The sequence below is a fragment of the Camelus ferus genome, chromosome 14 (assembly GCF_009834535.1).
Source record: "Camelus ferus isolate YT-003-E chromosome 14, BCGSAC_Cfer_1.0, whole genome shotgun sequence".
NCBI classification, from domain to species: Eukaryota; Metazoa; Chordata; class Mammalia; order Artiodactyla; family Camelidae; genus Camelus; species Camelus ferus.
The window spans coordinates 21,606,802-21,634,725 of record NC_045709.1 but is presented as its reverse complement, the minus strand read 5'-3'; the positions used below and the strand labels follow the sequence as shown (position 1 = coordinate 21,634,725).

Here is a 27,924-nt window from a genome sequence, read left to right as displayed (position 1 = left end):
TTATTGCTGAGTAATATTCCATTGTATAAATATATTTTTTATTTAACTAACTAGTTAAAAAGGGAAAGGAGGTGTTACCCATTAGATCATATGAAGTCGTTTAAAACTTGAATGAGCTAAATCTGCCACTCTAAGATTTGGAAGAAGACTTAAAGCATGTAAGACAGGATGACTGTATCATCTGAGCACAGACTTAGAGAACTTCAGGTACAGAGAATGTGATGTGAGTCAGGCTGCCCTGTGTGAGAAGAAGAAACTACTTTATCAAACAAAATATGCTAGCAATTGTGTATTAAAAATGAAAAATATTTTTATTTTCCCCAAATCTTTCTGAGGGATATCAGGTGAAAAGGGTGTGTCTCTATGAAAATGTAGCAGGAATCATTAGAAGTTATTTAAAACTTTTTGGTATAGGCTTCAGATATACTTCCTAGACATTAAGAGAGTGAATTATTCTGGTGAACAGTTGACCAGTTCTTTCTCAAGTCAGTGGTTTCTGATTCTTTGCTTTCTGGAAACTTTGCAAAGGACCTGATCAAGATGTTAGCAGATAGGTGATTTTAAAGAACTTGACTAGTAGAACACTGTATTGTCTTTTGGTACATGGCTCAGAGGTCCAAAGTACTGATGGATATTGCCCTAATAAAACTTAACATTCTCATTTATTATGTGAACTAGATTTCTAAGGACTCAGACCTATAGAAATGAGCAGTAGGAATAGAAATGAAGTTGAACCCTGTCAGGTAAAATATCCTTTCTCAGTTACATGAATGAATAGACTGGGGGAGGACTTTGCTCCATCTATATCATTAAAAGGTACATTTCCAACAAAACTGTATTATATTTTATTTATTATTTAATAGTTATCAAAAATTATAATTTTCATCAATTAAATGCCACTAATATCTGTAATGAAAACTCAGTACAGAAGAACTTTTTAAACATAGAACCCCATAGCCACAGAGAATTAAAAGAAATTCATTTTTAATTTCTTTTCTTTATTATTTTTTTGAAGCATGGTAGGGTAATCAATAAAGGACTCTTGAACAAAAATGCATTAAATTAGTGTTAAATGGGTCAAGTGGAATGGAAAACAAGTTACAGACAAAAAGGAACAGTGTATAATTTCTAACTCTTAAGAAGTATTTGTTCCTATATCTCTTAAAGTGGGTTGTGATGAGCATCAGCTGGTGGTACTTAGAATCCAGTGGCCACATTAAAAGGTGTAAATGATCTAAATTTATTTTAAGGTGTTGATATTTACAATATGCCAGAAATTATGTCCTTTACAACTGCCTGAACTTATCATTAAAACATTTACGTTACCTTGAGATATATTGAGACCAAAGTAATCTACAGACTCAGTGCAATCCCTGTCAAAATGCCAGTGATGTTTTTTGGCAGAAGTAGAAAAACTCATCCTAAAATTTTTATGGAATCTTAAGGGACCTCAAATAGACAAAAGTCTTGAAAGGAAGAACAAAGTTGGAGGAATCATATTTCCTGATTTTAAAACTAGCTACAAAGCTGTAATAGTCAAAACAGCGTGGTACTGGCATAAAGACAGGCACATAAAGCAATGGAATATGGAACCTATAAATAAAGCCTTGCATATACAGCCAGATGATAAGAGTGCCAAGACCTTTAAATGGGTAAAGGACTGTTTTTTCAATAAATAATGCTAGGAAAACTGGGTATCCACGTGCAAAAGAAAATTAGGCATTTACCTTATACCATATAGAAAAATTAACTCAAAGTGGATCAAAGACTTAAATGGGAAAGCCAAAACTATATATGCTTAGAAGAAAACACGGGTGAAAGAATATTAGTGATTTCTTGGGTTTGACACCAAAAGCACAGGCAACGAACTAAAATATAGATATATTGGACTTTTTCAAAATTAAAAATGTTGTGCATCAAAAAAATGCTATCAACAGAATGAAAAGCAACCCATAGTATGGGAGAAAGTATTTTCAAATCATGTATCTGATTGATAAGGGATTAATATCCAGAATATGTAACTCTTACAACTCAACAACAGCATAAAGAGAACCCAATGCAAAAACCAGTAAAGGACTTGAATAGACATTTCTCCAGAGAAGATGCTCAGCACTTCTCACCATGAGGGAAATGCAGATCAGAACCACAATGAAATACCAGTTCTCACAATTTGCACCCATTAAGATGACTGCTAAAAACAACAACAACAACAACAACACACACACACACAGAGGAAATAACAAGTATTGGTGAGGATATGGAGAAATTGGAAGACTTGTGCCTTGCTGGTGGGAAAGTGAAATGGTGCAGCTGTTGTGGGAATCAGTATCAAACTTCCTCAAAAAGTTGAACGTAAAATTACCATGTAATCCAGCAATCCCACTTCTGTGTATACACCCAAAAGCTCAAAAGCATGGACTTGAACAGATACTTGGACGTCAGTGTTCATAGGAGCATTATTCACGTTATGCAAAAGGTGGAAACAATCCAGGTGTCCATCGATGGATGAATAGATAAGCAAAGTGTGCTCTACACCTACAGTGAAATATTATTCAGCCTTGAAAAGGACTGAAATTCTGATCATTGCTACAACATGGATGAACCTTGAAAACATTATGCTAAGAGGTATAAGGCAGACACAAAAGGACAGATATTGCATGATTCCACTTATGTTGAGTAACTGGAATAGTTAAATTCATATAGACAAAGTGGAAGGGTGGTTGCCAAGGACTGGAGGGAGGAGAGAATGGACAGTGATTATCTGTGGGAACTGTTTCAGGTTGGAATGATGAAAAAGTTCTGTAGGTGGAGAGTAACATTTTACAACAATATCAAGGTACCTACTGCCACTGAATTGTACACTTAAAAAGGGTTAAAATGGTAAATTTCACATTGTGTGTATTTAACCACCATAAACTATATATTTATTGAGATAGTTTTTCAGATCTGTAGATACGTAGTTTTCAGATTTCTCCAAGGCAGTATGTGCATCGTGGTTCACATGCTTGAAGAACAGCTGTCTAATGTCCTTCGCAGCCTGATTCCGGGCCTCTCATCTCACTTCATTTCCCTTCTTCTGGCCACCTGGAAATTCACGTCTGCTACAGTTACATACAAGTCATTCCTCTGCCCTTAACGGCCCTCTCCCCCAGGACTTGATGATGGAATCTGATACTTCGAGACCCAGCCAAGTGCCTGCCACCTTTGAAAAGGCTATGGTGACTCCTGTAGACAGAACCCATTTCCTGAAGGCCTTTTCCATACTTCTGATTCATCCCAAACTTGTCCCCAACCAGACTGAGGTCCTGAAGGGCAAGGATGCTTCACCTTTGTGATGGCTACACATAGCACAGGGCATAATTTGAAGCACGGTCTTAGTAAATACTTCCATAACTGAATTTTTAAAAATAAGTATGATTCTTTTCTTACAATCCTCCTCTGACAGAGTAGACAGACTTTTTCCTCTACTTTCCAGAGGAAGTAAATAAGGAAAAGAAATCTCACACCTTATCCAGGGTACAGGCATCAGGTGGCCAGCGGGGATGGAGGGACAGCATCAAAATTTGGTTGCCTTCTTACAGCCCCGGTCTGTGGAGCCAGGCAGTAAGTCTTACTGTCCGTATGTTAAGAGCATTACTTTATTTGTTATAAAACACGTGTTCTCAAATATTTGCCATAGGTCCTCTCTGTAAATGAAATGATCTTATCCATATTCCTGCTACCCCTTCTGTAATAAACCCCCTGCCACTGTTCCAACACCAGGAGGTTGGAAACAACTGTATCATTAATGGACGAGAACTAACCAGTGGCCCCCAGATGAAAGTCTCATTATTTCATTACTAGTCTCCAGAGCTGTTTGGTCTCCTGACACTGAAGCACAGGATTTGGGCTGAGAGTCTAAGCCTTGAACTATTAAAAAATGTTAGTAGTCCTTGACAAAATTTGGAGCGATTACATTCTATTGTGCCAAGAATTCCTTATTAAAAATCAATGTAATTATGCACACTCCATCTGGTTAAAATTATGGTCTTTTATGGGAAGGAAACCCGACTTTGTATTTACCTGATGTCCCATAGGATAAGCATGTCATTTTGCAGAAATGGATGTATTTTTGTAGCACTGAAAAATTAAGGAAACTTTGAAAGTATTTACCAGATTTCCCTTTACTATCTTTTGTGACTTTTGAGCTCTAAGATTCAACTTCTTGCATCATTTGGGATTTTAATGGAAAAGAAAATGTTAAACTAAAGTAAGAAAATTTATATGTGCACATCATATGCTACATCTATAGGCAAGGAACAATTTCTGTTTTATACTTAGGACATTCTAATCCCTATAGACGTAACTTAGAGTGTCATCTTAGTATTAATTTGTTTTTTATTCAGAGAATTTGGATAATGAAAGGTGAGAGGCTTACTTTTGATTGTCTGCTGGTATACCGATCTTTCTCAAACTCTTCCAAAAGACTGAAGAGGAGGGGACTCTCCCAAACTCATTCCATGAAGCCACCATCACCCTGATACCAAAACCAAAGATGATACCAAAACCAAAGACACTACCAAAAAAGAGAATTACAGACCAATATCTTTGATGAACACAGATGCAAAAGTTCTCAACAAAATATTAGCAAATCAAATCCAGCAACACGTGAAAAAGATTATACAACACACTCAAGTTGGATTCATCCCAGGAGCACAAGGATGGTTCAACATACACACCTTAACATGCTCTACCACATCAGCAAAAGTAAGGACAGAAATCACATGACCATCTCAATAGATGCAGAAAAACCATTTGATAAAATTCAACACCCATTTGTGATAAAAACTCTTCCCAAAATGGGTAGAGAGGGAACATAGCTTGACATAATAAAAGCTATTTATGACAAACCCACAGCCAACATAATACTCAATAGTGTTGGTCTGCTGGGTCAGTTTCAGCCATATTAGCGAAAGATCGTGTATTTCAGCTCAAAATATTGCGGGAAAATCTTTTTGAAATCAGAGTAATTGCATTTTGTTTTGTGAAATGAGTAAGATGTTTGTGGCTTGTCTTTCAAAACAGTTTGTATCTTAAACTAAAAAGGAGCCTTTTTAGCTTCCTTCCACAACATTACAGGCTTAAGATTTAGATCATTTTGTTAATACATTTTTTGAGCTTCTAACGTGCTTATAGTTGTGAAGTTATTTTGTCCTGTTACAATCATAAACTGTCAGCAGCATGGTTAGCAGCCATGAATATTGACTTGATGCTGAGTCGCCTGAACTTCGATGTTTTTAAAAATTACTTGTTTGCTATGTCGGGTCTGCTGTTCACAACTACAGCAGTCTACCATTAAACACCTGTTGGGTGGCAGCCATGATGTCATCCATCACCCCTGTGCCCTGGTTTCCTCCCTTGTGAGTTGCAGCTCATGCCTGTTTGTTGGGATTGCGCTGAGGTTTACATGAGATAATCCATTTAGAGTCACTGGAAGGTTCTGTGCAGAGGAAGCATTAAATGTATGTTCCCTTTTGTAGTTATCATCGAAAACAACACCAGTTCTGCAATGTTTTTTTTTTTTCCCCATTTGTTCCTTAAAAAAAAAAGCAGCAGCAGCGGCTTGGGGGATTAAGGAAGCTGCCCTGATCACGTGGCCATTCAGGGAGTGGAACTGGCTGGTGCAGCTTACAGGCGATGGGGTAGACAGGTAACAAGGGAACAGAGATTACAGGAGAGAAATGAACGTGGTGGAGCGACAGACAGTAACCAGGTCTTTTCTGTATAGTTCTTGAAAGGAGTGCTCATTCGTTATGTACTAGCAATGGATAAAGGAGAAACAGCTTCCCTTCATCTGTCTTTATTTCTGTGCTAATAGTACCTTCTGTTCCTTTCTTTGTAGTCCAAAAATATGTAAACATGTAGCATTTTTGTTGTAGCTTCACCAAAAACGGATTCTATACACATTACTCTGTAACTGGTTCTTGTCTGCTTGCCTTGAGAAACCCTTAGAAGTTTTGTGAGTGTGAGGCGTTGGCTCCTAGCGCTGAGCCTGTCCGGGACCGACCCAGAAAGAGAAAACGCGAAACCTCCCGGGGATGGAGCAGCCCCTTTGTTACAGCAGTCTTCATTTAACTCTGGCCATTCAGGCCCTTGTTTATTGGATGAAACACACTTGCGGGGAAAGTTTCTAGGGTATCTTTCTCCTACTGTTGTTACTATTATTACTGTTGCTGGTTTTATTTCTGATAACCTTTGCTCTATAATCGCTTCCCTGATTTTTACCCCTTATTTCCTATCAACCTGCCGACCAACTTACCTGTTCATGTTGCCTTTTCTTCTGTCAGCCTCATACTGGTTCTTTGGCACTTACGCCTTCATTTACATCCATGTAGATTTTGCATTTGAAAACACAGACTTGCTGATTTCTCTGTCTAATAAGGAACCTGAACCCTGTTTTCCCCTATGCTTTTTGTTTTGTTTTGTTTTCCACTGTTAACAAAACTGCAACAAGATATGTTTTTTGGGGGGGTGGTTATTCGATTTGTTTATTTATTGAAAGGGAGGTGCTGGGGATTGAACCCAGGACCTTGTGCATGCTAAGCATGCGTGCCACCACAGAGCTGTACCCTCCCCCCCAAGATACGTTTTTATATACAGGTGCTTTTATTTCTCAGAACTAAATTTCTAAAAATAGAATTTCTCAGTGACACGTGTGCTAATTTCTTACCCTACTCCATACTGCCAGATCAAATTCCGGAAAGATCGTAGCGCTCTGACTCTGGTTGCCAAGGGGGGCATGAAGGGATAGACTGGGAGTTCAAACTTTGTAGATACTGACAGGCATGTGCAGAATAGATCAACAAGATTATACTGTGTAGCACAGGGAAATATATACAAGAGCTGAACATGTATCTTTAATGCCAGTTACTCAGCGTAGACCTGACTGTCGCATCAGTAGATCCGGCTGTCGCAGCTACTTTAGTGAGAAGCCAAATGGCTGGTTTATTTAATTATCCTCTGTGGGGTGCCTTCCCACTGCAGTCGTCTGCCCTGAGTCTTGAGAGAGCAGAGGAAAGCGGGGAGCAGGTCCCCCTGTCCCTGATGAAGCCATCACCCAGGCATGTGGGCTGGCAGCTGAGGACCTGAGAGGCTGCAGGTATAGCGTGCGGGGCGGCTGAACCTTGAGGCGGGAGCCTGTGCAATTAGCCAGGACGATTACTGAATTTTTGGCAGCGAGGCAGCAGTTAAAGCAAAGAAGGATCTTTTTCCAAGAAGGAAAAGCCATTTAATACGTGCGGGTCCGTTTGCTCAAAACAGCACTACATTTGAGCACCAGAAACCCCGGGAGCTTGGCAAGCCATCAGCGCTGGCCGCCCTTCATCCAGACCAGCATGTCTGCGGCCATCCGGTAGAGCCTGGCTCTCGCTTTGCCTGCATCCGTCTAATAGCGTCTCCAGTTAACAGGGAAGTAAAGGCAGAGGGATCTTTGCCCCCTTAGTCCAGAGGAGTAAAATCCAGCGGCTGTAAGCAAGGCCCGGCCCAAGAAACCGCACAGCAGAGGGGGCAGGCGTCTGTCTGCACCAAGGGCTGTAAGCTCCGAGTGGTGACCCTCCGAAAACGGCATGAATGTTTACGAACCGGGCAGGGCCTTCTTTTTTGTATATGAATTCGCATTTGTATATGACTAACCCGTGTGAAAGCCTGATTTTATAGTGTGTCAGGAAGCCATCGTGTACCTGTCTTGAGAATAAATAAAGTAAGAAAGAAGAACGTTTATATAAATATTTTAAAAAGCAGTGTGTTCTCATACTTTTTCCATTTCACCTATGGAGATCTTGCCAAAATAAAATCAAATCTGAGTGTTTACAATGTAAAAGAAAACCAGCCCGTGGATTTTGAAATTAGGAGATGGATTTTGTTTGTTTTGTGTATTTTGGTTTAAAATCTTTTTTCTCTCCCAAATAAATATTTCCAGTGAAATAAACAGGTCTGATCATCTAATGATAGACTATTTGAATGAAGATTGAAATTGAATTAGAAATGTTGAAAATAAGCTTGTTTATGCTTTTCAAAAAGTTACAGCACCTGCACCTGATAAAAATTAGTACAAACATACCAGAAATCTTTGAAGAAACGTGGGGTCCAGCCAGGGCCAACTTGGAGAAAATGAGAACACTGGCTGCTGAGAGGAAATGTCCCAACACCAGCTGATCAGGGATGTGACTGCAGGAAAGACTGAGGTCTGCGACGTGATGAGGCTGCTTGGAGAAAGGTTAATGCTGAGAACGAGATGCTTGACTTCGTAGGATTTTTCCTTCCTTATTGTGCATTTTTCAACAGCTTGAATGTCAAAGTGACATGAAATTCACTCTCAGTCTTCAAAGTGATTCCTCATAAATAATTTATGAAGACATATTTCTGGTTTGGGGATCTAATTTTGTCAAGTTCTGGATTCACTTCTGGTGCTACTACGGCCCCCGTAGAGTCGGGTCTCTGGTTCCCCAAGCGGGGTCTGGCCAGAGGGGAGTTCCTCAAAAAGAAGTGAAGGTTTCTGAACCCCACCCCGTTCACACAAACTATCACGGCTTCCTGCAGTGTGTCACATGGCGTGATTTTGCATATGACGAACATTACAACGTTCTAAGTTTTATCAGGTTGACGTAATGAATTTCTTCCTTTGGTCCAGGGTTTCTCAGTAGCGGCACTGGTGACATTTTGGACCAGATGATTCTTTGCTGTCAGGAGCTCTCCTGGGCATTGCAGGGCTCTTTGGCTTCTCCCTTCTAGTCACCAACAACACCCCCCAAACGATTTCCAGGCGTCGTCAAGTGTCTCAGAGGCAAAAGTCAACCCTGGTTGAGAATGACTGCTTGAAACCCTTATCTAAATAAAGCATGAACATGTTTTAAAAGTTGGCAGTATTACGAGGTAGAAGTGAGTCTCTGTGCTACCCCCAGAGAGCACGTCTGCTGCCTCGGGATAATGAACAGTAACCATTTCTCACGTGTCTTCCAGAAAGTTGCCACGCATATCCGAGTGTACACACCTGCTCGGCACAGTCATGACCATGAACATACAGCTTGATATTTGTCATTGTGAGAATGTGTCCAAGGGGGTTTTGTGTTACTGTGCTCACAGATCTGGATTGCTCTTTAACATCTGTATAGTGTCTCATTGCTGTGGGAGGACCGTATGCGTGTGACCAGCTACCAGTGTACGCGTGGCCATTTCTCATCCTTCCAAATAACGCATGGTAGCTTCCTCGTATTTTCATGTTGAATACTGTGTGATTAGCTGTAAGATACAGAGTACGTTCCTACAAGTGGAATTTCTGGGTCAGAGGAAAAGTATATTAAACAGATTTGTGGCCAGTGCTATTACCATCGGGGTATGAAGGTAGCCATCCCTCAGGTTATCAAGCTTTTAAGTCCTTGGCACCTGTTGGGTAGAAAGTGGTGTCCCTGTGTGTGTGTGTGTGTGTGTGTGTGTGTGCGCGCGTGTGCACGTGTGTGTGTGTGTGTATGTGTTTCCTAATAAGTGAGGTCTCCTATACTCACACGTTGTTTTGCTTCTTGCCTATTTTCCTAACCATTTGTTGGACATTTTCTTTCTCATTTGTAAAGAATTTGTAAGGAAATTAGGCCTTTGTCTTCATAGGTGTTTCAAATATTATGTACTATTCTTTATTTTTGTTCAATTTTATTAATATTTTTCTCTGTAGAAATGAACTGTTTCCGTATTTGCTTCTTCCTAAGTCAGGTTTCCGTCTGTCTTCCTGATGCTCTGCCCTCTCCTGCTTCCCTCTCACCCCCTCCAGGTCTTCTCCGAATTATGTCTGGGGGATGGTTCCATCTCTAAAATAATTTTTTTCCTTGTCATGCATGTCCCTGGCCCTTCGCTCTGGACTTGATTTTATGTCAGTCTTGCCTAATCAGTTAGAATTAGGGTCACTTGAGGGCATGAATCATCTGCAGTTTATTAATTTTTACATCCCATGTTACTGCAAAAGATGATCTGAGTGTGTTTCTTTCATATTATTGTGTTTTGCCCTTTGCCAAGTTGGTGGACATTTGATGAAGGATGGTCAGCATTTTGTGAGCTAAAAACACATGGGACCAACAGAGGCTTTTCTGTGGTTTTTTATTTTATTTTTTTAAATCTATTTGTAAGTCCTAGAAAGATAAGTCATATTTATTGAGTCAACTTTATGGGAAAAAGAACATAAAACGGAGACCCTTCCAATCAGTGAGAAAGTGTTGACACAAAACATACTAGATGTGAATTAAACACAAACGGCTTCTCTGTAAATATGTGCAGGCAGCCGCTTAAAATTGATATGGGCCTTACGTATAAATTTTCCTTAAAATGTCGGTGTTTGTGATGCTGGGAATCTGTGTTTTATGAGAGAACAACTGCTCTGGCCCTCGGGCTCTCTCCTCAGCGGCTGCGTCCAGCTGGTGGTCCACGTCCCGCCACTCCTTTCACGGATGGAAACATTTAGGTCAACACTGATCTAAAACTTCATGAACTTCCTTCTCTTTCAGCTTTGGTTTGCCTTCGTAAATGGATTTTCTGGGCAGATTTTATTTGAACGTTGGTGCATCGGCCTGTACAACGTGGTAAGCTCTCCCCATCTCTCCCCGATGGTGTGCGGAGGTGCACTGTTTGTGTCTGGGAAGTGCATCTGTGTCCACGGCCGGCCCCACAAATACATCTTTAGAGCCTTGTTGCTGCTGCACATCCCAGAAGCCCAAACTCTCCACACATGGTTTCAATCATAGCAGATCATTCTTGAGTAACCCCATGAAATTATTAACCCATATATCTTGATAATAGACCCTTGTTACCTCCTTGCTAAATGCCTGGGCAACATTTCCATGTTTTTTAGCTCAAGAAAAAAATTCCCAAACCACGTTGAAATTCATTCCACTTCATAATTTTATTTCTGAATTCTTAAACCTAAATACAAGTACACAGTGTGGAATCCGGTGTCCTTTTTGTCCTTCTTAAAAGCACACCCGTCCTTGTGGAAGAATGTTTTCTCCCCCCATGAGTGCTAACAAGGCGACTTCTGACCTCCGGCCCCCATGTCGAGTGGTGTTCAGCTTGTTTGGTAGTTTTCGTGATGTCAGAATTCTCTTTTTATCACTTGATGGCAATGAAGGCAAAAGCTGGAAACAAACGCAAACCATAGGCTAACATGACTAAGCTGCTGGTGAGCCTTCTGTTGTCTGGCCGGGAGGGCCGGGGGTGCAGCCTGGGGCCGGGAGACCCCAGCAGGGCACTTTTCTGGAGCCGCCCTGTCGCCTGGTTTTGGACCCTGACTCAGACACTGTGCCCTGGGGAGCTGATTCTCCGAGGCTGACATCGCAGGCAGGCACACGTGGGCATAGACCAGACATGCAGTGACACAAACCGTGGTGCTGTAAAGGCTTACCGTTTGTGTATACATCTGTGCTGGATACTCGTCATCCACCCACTCAGCTCCCTCCCTGTTTCGGTGGCCACTCCACCAGGCGCTGCGTTAAAATGCTGCGCAGCACACGTTGCTCCAGCCCTGCTTGGAGCCACAGGCTAGGAGGGTCCCGTGTGCAGACTAAGATGCTGCTGAACCAGGTTCCGATCTTGATTTTAGACAGAGTTGGTCAGTTCATAGCCGTGTTCCTTGCTGTAGAGGACACCAGCCGGGGCAGAGGACAGCTCAGAGGAGAGCACTCGCCTAGCCTGCGTGAGGTCTGGGGTTCCATCCCCAGCACCTCCATAAAATAAACAAATAAACCTAACTAGCTCCCAGGCTCAAAAAACAAACAAAACAGAAACAAATGAAAAGCTTTTTTAAAAAAAGCACACCAGCTCATTTGTTTGCTAATACTTACGCCCCAAAAGACAGGAGTGGCAGGTGGTGAGAGCAGGTTTGTCACCTGTGCTGGGGAAGCTGCTCTCACCACTGCCACCGGACAGGGGCTCGCCCCCCCCCCAACAGACTGTTAGCTTTGCGGGACTGAGAGCTGTCCCGAGTGGGTCAAAGTGCGGCGACCTTGTAGGGAAAAGTGCGCCGCCTGCTCCCCGGTGACTTGGTGCTGGAAAGGCCACCACGTGCCCACGCATATCTGTAAAGGGGAGGCTGAGATCTTGGCGGCTCTGCCTTAGAGCTCAGGGCTAAATACATGCCGCCTGGTTACACAGGGAATGGATTTTAGCCCGCTTTTCATACTCAGGTGGGAGAGCTGGATTCTTTCCTTACCTCCCTGCAGTCTTGGGCAATTCAGATTAATCCACCAAACTCACATCAAGTGCCTACTGCACATAAGATGCTGATAGGCTGTAGGGTGATGTTGGTCCAGGTACGGGCGGTCTGCAGACCACTGGCATGAGAGTAACCAGGATTTCTGTGAAGATGCAGGTTCCTGAACACCAGCCCAACTTGGCAGAGAGTTTCTCAGAGATACTGAGAAACAAGACAGAATTCTAAACAAAATTTTCTAGGCGTTACCCACGTTAACGTGTAAGGCCCATGGTGATCTTTGATCCCCAGGGTTGGGATAAGTTTAATGCCTCTGTGTCCTCCAGATGACAGAAAATATTGCAGCAGAGAAGGGAATTCCCAGGTGAAGTGGCCCTGTTGCCACGGATCCACGGTGCTGGTGTTGGAGTTGGGGACTGGTGGCAGAGAGTTGGGACGTCAAGTCAAGTGGAGTCAGAGGGTCACTGGCCGCCAGAGTCAGTCCCTGGAAGGGCCCAGCCTTTTGGGGGCATGGAAGTCTGCCCCGGGAAGTTGTCTCAGCAAGTTTTGTTTGAAATCAGTGGAAATTTAGAGAAAAGTTGCAAAAAGTGTACAAAGAACAATATTTCCAGATTCAGTTGTCTACATTCAGCTGCATTCAGCCACCGTCTGCATTCTCTCTCCATACACATGCACATGTGTGCAGGTGCACATGTACACACGCATGCACAAAATGTTTATTTCTGAGCCGGCTGAGAGCAAGTTAAGACGTCATGGCTGTTTCTTCAAACTTTACATGGCTTGGTAAGACCAGTATAATGATCAAAAATCACACAACTTGCATGGATACAATACTGTTACCTAGTCCATGCCAGTCCGTATTCCAATTTTGCCACTACTCTAATAATAATGTCCTATTTAGCAATTTTAAGTAATGAATCAGTGCCATCCCATTAAATTCTTATTATATCCTTAGTCAAATTTCTACATCTTTTTTTTATGGGTAGAGTGAGACTAAAGAAGCCACCAGTGAGAGAAGCTCCCATGATTACATGGGTTTCAGCTAAATGGTATCCATTTTTTTTAGTGAAGAGATAACTCTAATGTTTTTTAACCTGTTTCAGAAATTTTATCCCACTTAGTTTTAGCAAGCCAGAGTAACTTGAATGAGAGAACTGGGCCGGCCGCACTTGTAAAGGGAAATGTAAACATTCTAAACAAGGTATCAGCGAATAGGCTGCAGCAGTGCATTAGGGGATGGAATATTTGCCAAAGCAGGGTTTATCTCAGGAAAACAGGAGACTCAGAATTTAAGAAAGCTTTCTAGGTATCACTGTATCAGCCACACAAAGAAGAAAAACATGGTCCCGTCAGTAGTCACTGCAAAAGGTTTTGAGTCAGTTCCACTGTCATTCCCAAAATAAGGACTCTAAGTGATACAGGAAAGAAGTAAATCAACTAACTATAATGCAGACTGTTTATTTAAAAAAAAAAATGGTAGCGTATTGCCTTAAATGGTAAAATTCTAAAACGACATCATTTTAAATAAGAAATTGGCCATGGATTCCTGCCGTCAGTATAGAATTTGGCATTGTTTTGGAATTTTCAGCAACTGCCAAGAATATTAAATAACTATTACAAATAGTAGGAAAAAGAGGAACTATTTCTGTGCTTGTAGAAATATGTGCACAAAAGTGGCCATGTGAGTGTGTCCCTCTGTGACACTATATCTAGAAAACCCAAAAGATGTCAGTAAAGGAATACTGGGATTATAAGAGAATTTGATAAGAGGACCAGATCCATAATAAATAAATAAAAACTAATAGCTTTTTCCTATCCTGGCCATCACTAGTTTTTTTTTTAAACTCTTAACAGTGAGCACTTAGAAATGCAAAGAGAGGAGAATTCCTTCCAAAACAGCAATTAAAATTACGCAGTAAAGTCGATAGTACCCATATGAAAAGCACCCCAAATCTTCCTGAAGCATGTGAAGTAAGGTCTGAACAGACGGAAAATCATACTGTTTCCTTGTATGGGAAGAGTTAATGTCATAAAAGAATCAACTCTCCCAAAATTAATATGTAAATTTATGTGATTCCAAGTAGAATCCCAACAGATGATTGCTTTGGGGGAAAAGAAGGAGGTCGTGTAAAATGATATTAAAGTATAAATGGAATTAACAGGCACCTAAGAATAAATATGCAAAGCGAGTTCAGAAAACAGCAATCATGGGGTAGACTTATGCACACACCAGACCGTACCGTGAAGCTGCCGTAGCCGAATCAGTGTGATACTGACGTACGACCAGACAAAGGGGTCAGAAAGCCCAGCAGCAAATCGTAGTCCTGGACTCCAGGTCTGTAGCATGTGAGAGTGCAGTCAATGTCAATGCGGTGTTTTAGTACAGCAGAAAAGTTTGGATTAACTAATTATGTTCTCACAACTGGCTGTTTATATGGAAAAAAAAATTGGGACTCCAACCTGATACAACAGGGATAAATTAATTCCAGATAAATTAAGACTTAAATTTGAAAAGTAAAACTGTAAAAATCCTGCCAGAAACTCCTGAAAACTTCCATAACCGTGATTGCACATTCAGAAGCCATTCTTGACCATATAAAGACTAAACGCTTTTACATGGCCCAGGTCACCCTAAAGAAAGCCAGGATGCAGAAAATGTATTTGGAGGAAATTTTGTAACATAAAGGCAGAGTTGCCATCTATCATGCTCAAGAACTCTTAGAAAAGTTGACAGAAAGAACTGGATATTTCACAGAATTGCAAATCCATATGTCCAACGAATAGAATGAAAACATGCTCCCTTTCACTGGTAGTCCAGGGAAATGTACATTTATTTAAAAGTAAGAGTTAATATCTTTGATTTTTCAAACCGGAGAGAACGAAATAGAATATCACACCTGTTACTGGTAGGGAAGCAGGGAAAACATCACTGTGGGCCTTTGTAAAGCGACAGGTGAACGATGGGTACCTTTTCCAAAAACAGCTGGTCAGCGTCTGGTGAAGCCAACCCCAAAACCCCACATCTAGGAATCCTCCCCACAGGAATGGAAGCTGACGTATAGATGTTATAATGTATTTCTGGCGTTCATGGCACAGTGTTTGTGGGAACAGAGACCTGGAAACAAGGCGAACGCCTGCTTATAGGTGATGGTTGGAAAAATGTAGTTCCTCCCTCCTGTGAATTATTATGTGAGCATGAAAAAGACTGCTTCCGTGTCCAGCCTAGGTGTGGGTGTGGGTGGGGACTGCTGCCAGCCAGGTGAGGGGTACAGTAGGAGGTTAGCCTGGGGGTGGAATGGAGGGGCGGGTTTGAAGTGGGTAAAAGGAGGAAGTCAAGTGAAAACAGAAAAGGAAGAATAAGGTAGGCTGTGTGAGCAGTGTGCAGAGACCTGCTTTACCCAGAACAGCTGGGGTGAGTTCACGTACTGTGGAGCTTCAGAGATGTTTGTGGGGGCCCCTTCCTCCAGCCATGACCCTGGTAGCTTGAGTTATTGTGAGGGACGCGAGGGCCACCACTCGTGATCGTTTTCTCCTGGAAACCTGCAGAGCAGTGACATCCCAGGGCGGTTCTCCTTTCTGCCCCTGGGTGAAGGTGGAGCCCGCAGGTTTTCCAGGCCTCATCCCACCGCCCCTCTGGTTGCTCCATGGGAACAGACTGGGAAAAGGCTTACTTCTCTGGCCAGACTCTCAGGCTCCAGGCATCGGTGTGCTTTCCGAGTTATCGCAGAGACATGCATCCCCTCCCAGGGGCCCCTCCTGGGCTATTGGGTCTGGATTTGCTCGATGCTCATGCAGAGAGTGACCCAGTGCACATCCAGGGAGGAGGTGGCCCACAGGTCTACCACGCACCTGGACTGGGATGAAATGCTGGTCTCCAGCCTCCCCGCCTTCTCTTCCTGGAACACAGATGCAAGCACGTCACACATCTTTTGAGGACAGGGAAAAGTTGCCGTCTTAGGAAGCGCCATCTGCCCATGCCGGCCTTGTCTTGTGCCGGGTCCCCGGCCAGCCGCCATCCTGCACGTCCTGGAAGTTTCCCCCAAACGTGCCGTGTGCCTTTGTGCCCCGAAGCTTTGTGAGAGGTGCTTGTTTCACAGGGGTGCTTCCCTCTGCACCCCTCTCACCATGCCTCGGACCGTCCTGCCGAGTCCTACAGGTTCAGTACCTTGCAGGCCAGAGGCTTTTTGGTCCTGGCGTCCTTGACTCGCTCTCTCCTGCATCCTCGCCCCCAGAAGCGGTTCTCTGTTTTCTGTGTTTGCTTCCGTGCTTGTTGCCCGCTGCCCTGTCCCCAGCTCTGCAGGGACGGACTTCCTAGAGGTCAGCGACCTGCTTTGCCTTCTTTCTTCTGTTTTCAAATCTCCCTCTGCCTGGCGATGATCATAGTATCTGGCCCATAATTCAGTCCCCGGAAACATCTGTCAAATGAGGAAGTGAATGAAGGGCATCGTGCTTCCTGAAATTTGTGTATGAACTCAGGATGGGAAGTTGTAAATCCTGCCCGCGTGCGCACAGAGCTCACGTGGTGGGAGGCTACGTCACTGCTTGTTTGCAAAGGGAAGCAGTTCGTATTTAACGATTTTTTGGCGAATCACGTATTTATGACGTTTTTCATGTTCAGTGTATTCATTTGATGCTGATGAAGCAACAGTTAAAATCGGTCTTTCATCAACTTTCTTTGCTGGGAGGGGGTCCAGGGAGTGGTGAATCCTGAAGCTCAGGTTTGGACTTGACCCTCGGCTCAGGCGTCATTCCGGAGCCTGGAGACACAGGAGCTGCGGAAGCAGGAAAGGCCCCACGTAACAGCTGTTTGTTCTCCCCGCAGATTTTCACGGCGTTGCCCCCCTTCACACTGGGCATCTTCGAGAGGTCATGCAGTCAGGAGAGCATGCTGAGGTTCCCACAGCTCTACAAAATCACCCAGAACGCCGAGGGCTTCAACACAAAGGTACACTGCGTGGGCATCTGGGGACCACATCCTCCAGTGTGGGTCGGTACCCACCCAGGAGGGTGCAGAGGCTTAGTGGGGACAATTGAAGATGGGTGAGGACACGGGCTCCCCCCAAGGGGTAGACCCAGTGGACTCGAGCTGCCCCATTGGAAAGAAGCTTTCATCCCTTTCTCTTCTCTGTGTGCGCCCCCAACATCCCGTGGCCAGCAGTCCTGTCTGCCTGGTGTCTTTAGGGTCCCAGCCTCCCCGATCCCTCATTCAGCCCTGTCGCCTGGCCCAGCCCTCCTGCTGTCGCTGCCTGGTTCTGGCCAATGAGGACAACTGGCCAGATGCGAACACAGGAATTGGGGCAATGGGGTGTTGTTTTCAGTCTGGAGCATCAGGAAAGGGAAAGCATCTAGAAGACGAGGGGCAGGCCACCCTGAGACAGGGGTCAGGGGCGGGGGGCTGGCCCAGCCAGGGCGGGGATCCTGCGGTCAGGAGTGGCCAGTGGGCCTGGGGTGTCACCGGCCCTTCAGCTGCAGCTAAGAGGGCAGAGCTGAGCCCCACCACCTCCCCCCTGGGAGGGAGGGAAGGCAGGCACCCAGCTTGGCGGGAAGGCAGAGTTGTTTCCGTCTCAGGTGGTTGTGCAGGAGGTTTGAACACCGTGTACCGGGTGGGCGCAGGAGCCCTCTGTAGAGAACAACTCTGGGAGGCTTCACTCTGAGCCAGGGGTTATGACGTCGCCCTTCAGGGCTACTTCACACTTAGGAAAGCGTCCTAGACATGTCCAAGTCAGGAAAAAATGAAAAGGACCCTATTGGTTCGACGCTGTTTCGTACACAAGGAGACCGGGAGGGCTAACTGACCAGCCCCTATTCACTGCGGCTCTTTGGATGGGAAACAGGCCTGTTCTGCTTTATTTACGTAAATCGAACCTGTGTTTTACAGAGTTTGAATTCAAAGGGTGTGTGAGATGGGTAGTGGGGAGCGGACTCATTAGGAAGATAGCAGAGCTGAGGTTGCTCAAGACCTTGAAGATTTGGGGTTCAGATGGATAGTACCAAGGGCAGGGAACAGATAGGAAAAAAATGAACATTTAAAATGGGAAAATCGCATGGTCTTATAATTTCTATTTTCTCTTGTCCCCCCACTACGTAAGATTAAACTATGTGACCATTCCCAGAACAATTTGTAGATTTTGAAATGAATTCAGTCTGCCTTCAGTAGCTCCGCCACCCCAGGGGTTAAGAGGATGACTGAAATGCATTTATAAAACTATAGCATGGAAGAAACTAAACTTTGTGGTCTTCTGTTTGACCTTTCAGGGGTTGAAGAGAATTTTTCAATGTGCATATTAATTAAAACCCTAGGGGGGAGGGTAGAGCTCAGTGGTGGAGCACGTGCTCAGCACACACAGGGTCCTGGGTTCAATCCCCAGTACCTTCTCTAACAATAAATACATTTTTAAAAATTTCTAAAAATTAAAAAGCTGAATGGGAGAGATTTTAAGGAGTAAAACAGAAGAGCGAGACTGTTGGTAAGAATTTACATCTGACGTGTTTGGAATGCTTTCAGACAGCGCAGTGTCAGGCTCTTTATTCGTAATTTGACCGAAGGCCCCTTTTCGGGATGACTGTACAGTTTTGTTGTCTTCCTTTCGATTCTAAAGAAAGTGGATTGTAGTTTATTTTTCGGATGTGGGTAGATTGTACACTGGCCTGTGTCTACATGCATATCTGTTTGGGTCTTTGTGCTCAAGTAGCATTATCTGGAGATAGCGCGGTCATTTGTATGTAAAAGTGAGGAAATGCTTTTTCCGCCTCCTGGAGCTGGGCAGCGCCGCCCGCATCCCTGACAGTGAGGGGCTTGTTGAGCTGCACGGAGGTCACGAGTGTGGGCAGCGCCTGACTCCTTCGGTTTGTTTTTCCGTAGGTTTTCTGGGGTCACTGCATCAACGCCCTGATCCACTCCCTCATCCTCTTCTGGTTTCCCATGAAGGCGCTGGAACACGGTAACGCTTTATGATTCAACCATCAGCCGGGAGCTTTGCAGCCCCTCTGGTGCCAGTTGTTCACAATTTTTTCCCCAGTTCTGCAGACCCAGAGATCACAAGAACACATTTCAGAAGAAAAATATACCTAAAATCTAAGAAGAGCTGGTCTCGGGTTTATAGTTTGTCGGTTTCGCCCATTCTGGCTCTGAGAACCCGTTTTCTTTCCAGTTGCCTGGAGAGCTTAAGTACTTGGAGTTTTAATTTTATTTTTAATAACCATCAGAGTCGAGGGTCTTAAAGAAAAACACTGTAATGGAACATCGGTGCCTCTTGTCCGTGAGTTTGAAATTCTCCGCAGTTACTCGGGCTTTCATTTTCTAGGCCAGACGTGCCTGCCCGCCGAGTAACTCGGAGCTCTTCAGGGCTCCATCTTATACCCAGTTTTCCGCAAGCGTCTCCTTCCTTTGACATACACTTTTCAAGCACAGTTTTAAGGTTTGTCGAGGACTGATTGTCCTGACTGGCTTCAGTCTTCCCTGCGCCTGGGAGAGGGTGTGCGAGACGTGTTTCTGGTTCTGTATCTGTTCACACTTCTTGATCCTTCCAGAGCATGGCCTCTTAAAGACACATACCTTTTAGTCTCAGAAAACGAAAATGGATCACAGGAACGCTCCTCTTTCACCCCCTCCAATCCTTAACGAGCCCCCAGGAAACAGTACTCCAGGTGTTGCCCAGACGAGGCCTTTTTCTGTTCGGAGAACCAAAGGATATAAAGTTTCCAAGCTGCCTTGTTTCTGTGTCAGTGTGTTTTGTGCTTCAGACAAGCACGATTCATCCTCAGCGATACGCTTTAACCCATTAAGCACCGACAGTGAGGGAAGACGTGTGTCGCAGCCAGTGTATTGCACCCTGTGCCCTGTTCCCTCAGTTCCACAGGCCTGCTTTTCCTTCAAGGGGCCCTAAGTCTCTAAATCAGAAAGTGATACTTTCTGCTTCCAACCCTACTCCAAAGGGGCGTTCCGGTGGGGTCATTTTCTTTGAACTCCAGAGCTTTCCCTTCAGTCATCTTTACGTGTCCTGAATTTAATGCCTTTTGAATTACGTTTCTTTTGTGAATAAGGGCTTACAAATATGAGCGTGTTGACTGCGGTTTGTTTTAGAAGCTCTGACAGTTGGGTGATAAAGCAGCCGTGACGGTATCAGGCTGGGCAGGTGATGGAAAGGAGTGATGAGCCCAAGAACGGCTTCAAAGTGTCCTCTGAAATCTGAGCCCAGCCTTTTCATCCCCAGGGAGAGAGAGCAAGCAGCCTGGACTGGCCACGAGTACCATCTCCGGAGCCCCCACCCTCTTATCTCGATGTTGACTGTCCCTAACTACACATGAAGTGCTTCTCTCTGGACTCAGAGGTTTTACAAGGTGGTCATTTACTTGCCTGCTTCAGTAGGAGCCAGGGTGGCCCCAGTCTGCCCCAGAGATGATTGGTTTCTGTCCTGAGTCATGGTTATGTGCTTTGAGATTGTGATTTATAGTTTATGATGGCTGTAATACACAGTATGTATTTACAATATGTATGCTATAAAATATATAACACTACATAGCATTTGTACTACATGGTGCATGGTACATGCGCTGCGTAATGTACACTGTGCTGTATGTACTGTGTGGAGCACGTACTACGTAGCACCGTATAGGACACAGTGTGTAATGGTGCGAGTGTAATCACTGTCCTCTACCTAGATTCCATCGCACATCCATTCATTCACAAATGTTGTTTGTATTTAAAAGGGGACAGACTCCCAAAGTTAGCAATTTACCTAAGAAATATCACCAAGTAAATTTCAAGTTAGTTCCCGCCACCTTCATCTCCTTCCCTCAGGTTAGCGATCTGCCCAGCAGCTGGTTGAAAGGATGATTTCTTCCCCAGTTTTTACTGTTACCACTGTCATCATCAGTGTCATCATTTCATTCTATTTATTAAGCCTTCAGCACAGAGGTTTCTTTCAGTTGTGTTGTAAACAGTAACCTTTTGAGTGCAACTGTTCACGCTGAAATAAATTGCAAAAATAAGTGTATTTGGCAAAGAACAACAGGAGGGCTCTGGTGTGCTTCGTATTGGTTGACGTCTGCTAGCAGATGGGATGAATGTTCTAGAGTTACTTTCTAAATTCTCACTGTAAGTACACAGCAAAAACCATGGTGGCGTTTCTTCTCAGCCTTGTTCGTGCATGCAATTTTTACGTCCACGGCACTGTGGCAGACTCTCAGGGTGATGGGCGAATGACTCAACGTGGGTCTCACCCTCACAGAGTGTGTAGTCTGCCAAGAGATGTGGATTACTCCATACAAGGCAGACAGGAACTCTGTCAAGTAAAGTGCAGATAAAGTGCTCTTGGACTGCAGAGGGCTGAGAGAGAGATGCCTTTCATTTGGAATTACTAGTGCCTAGTTAGAGAAGGTAACATTTATACTTAACCTGAAAGTCCAAGTGGGACTGGGATGTGGGAGGGCTGGAGGAAGGAGGTAAACAGAGGGGGTGTTTCCGGGCAGATGTGGAAAGCTTGAGATTTTGTCCTTCCAGGGTGGAGGGCAGGGAGGAGGGAGTGAAAGTTGGATTGCAGAGGGCGATGAATGATGTTGAGAAATCAGGGCTCCATTTGCAGGCGTTGGACAGCCAGTGGAACTTAGATCGAGGAGAGAATTATGATCAGAGCAGTTTGGAGGAAAGGAATCTGTCCTGTCTTGTAAGGTGAACGGTCCAAGGAAAACTGGAGGCGAGGATCCCAGTTAGGTCTCGGGTGTTCCAGGGAGCTTGAGGAGGGTTAAGCCCGGGAAACAGGAATGTGTTTAGAGAGGAGGGAACATGTCTTGAGAAGAACTTACTTACTCAGCAAAATCGCAGCAAACCTCGGATGTGCTGGGCACTGGGGGTGCAGAGGACAGACACGCTGCCTGTATTGCTCTCGGGGGGCTTCTGGTCAGAGCTGATGGTCAGGAGTTTCGTGTGTCAGTGCTTCATTGCCAGCGGGCTGTGTCCCGTGGGCTGCGGGTGTTGCTTATAATACCGGGACCCCACGTAGTCTAGGGGCTCAGGGAAGAGTCTTCTCCAAGGACGCGGTACTTAGGTTCTTCAAGATGAGTAGGGCCGGGGAGGTGTGGGGAATGGCGGGGAGAAAGAGCATTCCTGGCCGGGACCAAGCGAGCATGCGGGGCTTGTGCTGCCAAAGAGCCTGGAGAGCTGATGGGCAGTGGTTCCCAGTGGGGCTGGGGGCCTGGGCTCTGGACTTTGTTCAGTCTCTGGAGAGCATTTCGTGACCCTGAGCATCCCTGGCCGTGGACAGTGAATGTATCCTTGTGCAGCTGTCAATCAAAATCTGTCTCCACGTGTTTCCAGCATCCCTTCCGGATCAGCAGCAGCATCCCTGGTCGGGGAGCTGCGGCATCAGGGGGCAGAGAAGTGAGGTGAGGGTCAGATCACTGAAACCCAGAGAGGGGCTCTTCCCAGGGACGGGTTTGAGGTGGGAGTTACACGATGGGGTTTGTCTCTGAGGAGGGTAAAATTGCCCTGCAGAGAAACACATGAGGTCTGGCAAGAGCATGGGGTTTTGGTTTTTTGGGGTTTGGGGGTTTTTTAATGGTTGGAGGGAAGCCCGAGTTAGATATCAAGAAAGATTGCAAGGCTGAGAAGAGCTGGGGTACGGCATGACTGGAGTACCCGTTTAAGTGCTGACTGGCTGACCTAACTCCAGTGACACTTTGAATCACAGCTTAGAAGGATGCATTCACCCTGCTCCCAAAGAAGCGTCAGCATGTGGTGCCCATTTGAGACAGACCGGGGCACCTTCAAGCACGGGGGACCCTGACCTCACAGAAGAGCCCGCCCCCAGCCGCAAGCCCCTCAGACACGTGCGGACTTAGAGCCCTGGGAAGGGAGCGCGGCCCCGGGGCTGAGGTCCCTCAAGCAGCTTCCTTCTGCCGTTCCCTGCTCTGCGGACTGTGTCACCAGGATGGTGGCTTTTACCAGGAAATTCTCCCCACGCTCCCAAGAGAGGCTGAGGTCCACACAGTGCCATTCACGCTGGCACCTCGCGTCAAGAAGAAATGTTTCCGGCACATCGCTCCTTCCTTAGGACGCTTCCAAGACTTTTGCTTTGCTTATTTTTGCCTGGTTTTGGATAGACTTTTCAAAGCACTCCTTCGCTGATGAAGTTTGTGATGATTCATTTCAAGTTTTGAAATACATTTTTCCACTCAGCAACTCTGCAAATCGTATTCCTTCCAACCATCACAGCCTGATGCTCACGGCCACCGCCTGCCTGCAGCTCCCACCCTTTGATCCAAAATGTGATTCTGGGTTAAAACCAGAGACATCACCTTTGTGGGGACCGAAAGTCACCAGGAGCCTAGTGCTGGGCCACGCTCAGGCTTTCCACTGAAGGGTCCAGTCTGCATGTTTGAGCAGCCCTCCTCGAAGGGGAATGTGGTTATTGGCAGAAGGACGTAAAATCAGTTTTGATTTAAAAAAAAGAAACTGTGAGATTTTTCTTGATGAAATTTTAGAGGGAGGTGAGAGAGGGAATATGCTTCCCAGCAGAGAAAATTCCTAAAAATAAATTCTTGATGCCTCTGGGCCACACTCTGGAAACCACTCCCATCTCTTTCCAGAAGAAGAAAACACCGTGTAGACATTTATGGTGTTGGCTCTGGTAAAGCAACAGGTCTTTGAACACTTTTTGGAGAAGGCTATTGTGTGCTTTTCAATGAGTCTGCTACTGTAAGATGAGCGTGTTTTACAAACGGAAGTGATGGTGCACATGTGCAAAGTGAAACGCAGGGCGCGTCCCTCTGCCTGTGGCATTTTTGGATCATTTTAGCTTGAATTATTTAAGACCTAGACCTGTTACTGTAAATCCACTTATTTTATGTCACTTACGTCCTGGTGACTTGCATGTTTTCACACTGAGCTAAGTTGGGGGACATGACTGCCATTGTTCTCTGAGATCACAGCTTCTTAAAATCAGTTATTCATTCATCAAAAAGAAAAAGGTGAGTGAGTGTATCCTCTGTGCCAGACCAGTGCTGGTTTCGGGACGGACAGTTCCCTGCCCTCGTGGAAGTTACTCTGGACAAGACAGGACTGAACAAAAAGGGTAATGAGAGAGGATGGTCCTGGTCCCATGGAGTGCGTACCAAGGACCACTACCTGTCCCGGCTTGAGGGATTATCTCCCGGAGGAAGTGGCAACAGCACTGAAGGATGAGTAGGAGCGAGCTAGGAAGAGATGGAGGAAAGGGTTTCAGGTCATGGGAATAGCGTTGGGTGAGAGGTGTGAAGGCACACAGGGGTGGAGGGTTGGGGACACAAGGCTGCGAGGCCAGGCCTTGGGATAGAAAGGATGGAGACAGAGATCGGACCTTTCCCAGCCTTCTGGGATGAGTGAGCCTTTTGGAGGATGAGTTTGGTGGAAGCCATTGGTAGGTTATAAGCAGAGCGGCATACGGCTGGTGGAGCTGAATGTGACCACGCTGGTCGGGGTGACTGTTGGCGTCCAGTGGGTTGGCTGTTGCGTGGTCCAGGGCAGTGACCACAGCAGAGGGGAGAAGGGGGCTGCTTAGGAGGCAGAGTTGGAGGATCTGGTGTTACTTCCCCGGGCTGCCTGATTGTGCTGCGTCCTAAACCTGTCCGGAGAATGTGTTGTTTCTGTCACAAAGTTTACCAGCAAAATAATTGCATTTTAAAGTAAGCTACGGGAGACAGTAAGCCAACATCTTGTGCCCTGTGTACAGACTTCAAAAGATCTAAAATAAATGAAAAATGTCCAGAGATGAACATTAAATGCTAAATGGGACAGAAAATGGGGGTAACCACTCCATGTGGCCCCTGCCATCTGGGAAACCTGCCAAGAAGACAGGGTTGTGTGGACATCCACCAGGTCCTGAAGCATATAAATGAAGTAAGTGGCACTTCCTCACTAAAAACCAGAAGGATGGAACATTCTAGAAGCTCTTAGGTCTCTACAAATGAAACCATAGCTGGTGTATAAATCTAAGCCACAGTTACCAACCAGTCGTTGTGGCACACTGAAAACTGAGCTTCCAAATTCCAAACGAGTTTTCCTGCTCAGGCTTGTCCTCCATGCAGTGGGGTGACGTCTGCCCCACGTGCCTGCAGCACCGTTGTTGGGAAACAGAGTGAGGCAGAAGGGCCGTTGTTTTCATTCTGTTCAATGTTCCTCATGTTTCAGTGCCTCTCTTACTAAACCCTGCATTACATGCATTTTGAACAGTTGGGTTTGGTGTAATGCTGTACGAAGTGTGGGTCAGTGTTCCCAGATTTCACCCTTTTAGCTTCACTGGGAAGTTGAATTGAGGTGTATTAGGGTGGGAGTAGCTGCTGTAACAAACAACCCCCAACACCAGGGGCTTTAGCCCAATAAAGGCTTATTTCTTATTCGGGTCAGCGTCACGTGGAGAAGTTCATTGTTCATGGGTGTATTGACTATATTTTCTTACTTTCTGTATTTGCGGTGCCCTGATGTTTGAGGTCTTCAGCCTGGAGAGGCAGTGCCTCCCAGGGAGAGCCAGCTACTCCCACGCAAGCATGCCTTTGCCTTTGATATACAGCCAACCACTCTCGCACCCACAGCCCTGGCCATGTGGATCTCACTCTCACACCAGGCCAGCATCCCCTGTCCTAAACCACCCTGGGGCCAGGCACCACATAACTCAGGATCACCCTTAGCACCCAGGACTGTTGAAATTCTTCGCACTGGCCCGTCCTGAGCTCACTCTGCCTTGTCCATTTTGTCCCGTGAAAACCCCCAAAAGGCTCTGGGCCGTGCTCTCCCTCTCCCCTCCTGCCTCCCCACTGACCTGGCGCTTCTCCGCATGGCCCTGCCTGGCAGCCCACCCATTCCTTCTCTAGGGACCCACGAGGACAGACTGCTTCCGTCATGAGCGTCACGTCCACGTGTGTGTGTGTGACTGAAACAAGTCCTGGGCTCATTTCAGTGGGGCTCCACCTGTGCCTGGCCCCCGAGTTCACCCTCAGCCTTCTCGCCTCAAGGAAGGGAGCCAGGAAGAGGACTGCTTGCTCTTAACCATCTCCGGCAGGAAGTGACCCATCACTTCTGCTCACGGCTGACTGGCAGGGCCCAGCTCACCCCCAAAGGGCTGAGAATGTCGTTAGGCTGTGCCCCGGAATAAACACCGTGTCTGTGGCCTGCTCGCTGGCTGTTTGACATTGGCAATCAGATTTACTTTCCATCATTTCTGCTTCCTTTTCACAACCTATTTTTCGCAAACAAAAATGAAAAAAGGTTGCAATCTGAGTTTCACATCCTTAACTTTGTCCGTCAGAAATGTCAGTCGGGAAGAGAAAAATCCAGCAAAAGGCTTATATAACCAGGAACTGCACCCGGCGCTGGTGATGAATGTGGTTATAATCACTAACACTTGTGTCAACTCGGCTTTTCACAAGCTCTTTCCAACAGTTTATACCACTCTTTACAGAGAAAGGAAAAAATAAATGTTCCCTTCATGAATACATAGCGTTGGAAGCAGAAAGACTCGTTTCAGTTGTAGGACAGGCAGCTTCAGCAGGATGAGTGCTAGAAGGTTCTTTGTAAGTGCGTCATTTGAAACTTGGAACACGTTTTCACTCTTGATATTAATCTAATAGGAGCTGGTGGGCACAGCCCCTCCTCTAAACCTGTGGAGTCTTAAGAGGCCTGAGAGTGAGGTGAGAGAGGGGGAGGCTGTTAATATTCTGGAATCAGGGCTGCTCTGAGCTGGTGCCGCTGGAGGTTCCCGAAGCAAAAGGCTGGGAGAGGGGGGTTGGGGAGCCTAGCCTCTGCTCTCCAGCCAGACCCTTGGCAGGCACCCGGGGTCAGTGCGTGGTGCCCCTCCCCGCCCTCTCCCTCTGCGTCACATGTAGGTGAGGCGCCTGCGGTCCTAGATTCAGGTGCTCCACGGACTCTTACTAACAGTCCACACACGCGTTCACCCCACCTGCTTTCCTAGTCGTTAAACCCTCTCTCCTCTGGCTGCACGGTTCTGTGCTATTGCTTTGTCTTCAGATTTTGCCTTTTGTCGGAGCCCCTTCTGGAGGCGTTTTTGTGGTTTCCTGGGCCCTGATGTCATGTTTTTAACGAGCATTCAGTTGAAATGGCCTCTTTGTAAGATGTCATCAGCCCAGACCTGTGGAATATTCCGAGGTAAGTTCCTTGATCATTCTGTCTGTTTCAGAAATGAGACATACTTTTCTTACAAATCTTGGGTTCTCCCACAAATATTCTCAAAGAGCTTTCTGCGTGCAACGTTTTGGGCTGTCACCACCGATGTGGAGGGTCCAGGTGGTTTTCTCCCCGTTGTTCACAAGAGTCTGTTTTAGGGCCTGCGTTTCTAGACCTTGTTCGGCTAATCCTGCATTGCATCAGTCCCTGGGTCCAGTCAGACTTTGCAGATGATGGAAGTCTGGGTGGACAGGCCCAGCTGATGCTGTGGGTCCGTGAGCCTTGGCGCCGGGGCCTTGCAATGGCTTCTAAGGAAATGACCAGCTCTCAGGACAGTGCGGTAAATATTGTAGACGTGTTGTAATAACCCTCTTGATGCGTACAGTCAGCACCATCATTATGTTAGGGTTATCTCATCTTCCCTAAAGTTACTGTAAGTCTACTCAGGTTACCTCAAGTGCAAACATTTTATTTAATGCCAGTAGCATTTTACTATCCTGGCAGGTTAGAAATGAACACATCCTGAAATTCTAGAAGCTTCAGC

The 27,924-nt window shown here is 45.6% G+C and overlaps 1 protein-coding gene across 2 annotated transcripts in view; it reads left to right on the top strand.

Moving 5' to 3' along the window:
* Window positions 1-27,924, top strand: part of LOC102506353 (phospholipid-transporting ATPase IB) — a 416,600-nt gene that overhangs the window by 272,786 nt on the left and 115,890 nt on the right. The window contains exons 28-30 of one of the 2 annotated variants that reach the window (XM_032496427.1): window positions 10,527-10,601; window positions 17,049-17,171; window positions 19,089-19,167. In XM_032496427.1, the coding sequence (XP_032352318.1) occupies window positions 10,527-10,601; window positions 17,049-17,171; window positions 19,089-19,167 (277 nt within the window). The remainder of the gene's footprint in view (window positions 1-10,526; window positions 10,602-17,048; window positions 17,172-19,088; window positions 19,168-27,924) is intronic. The other variant, XM_032496428.1, reaches the window with a different exon arrangement.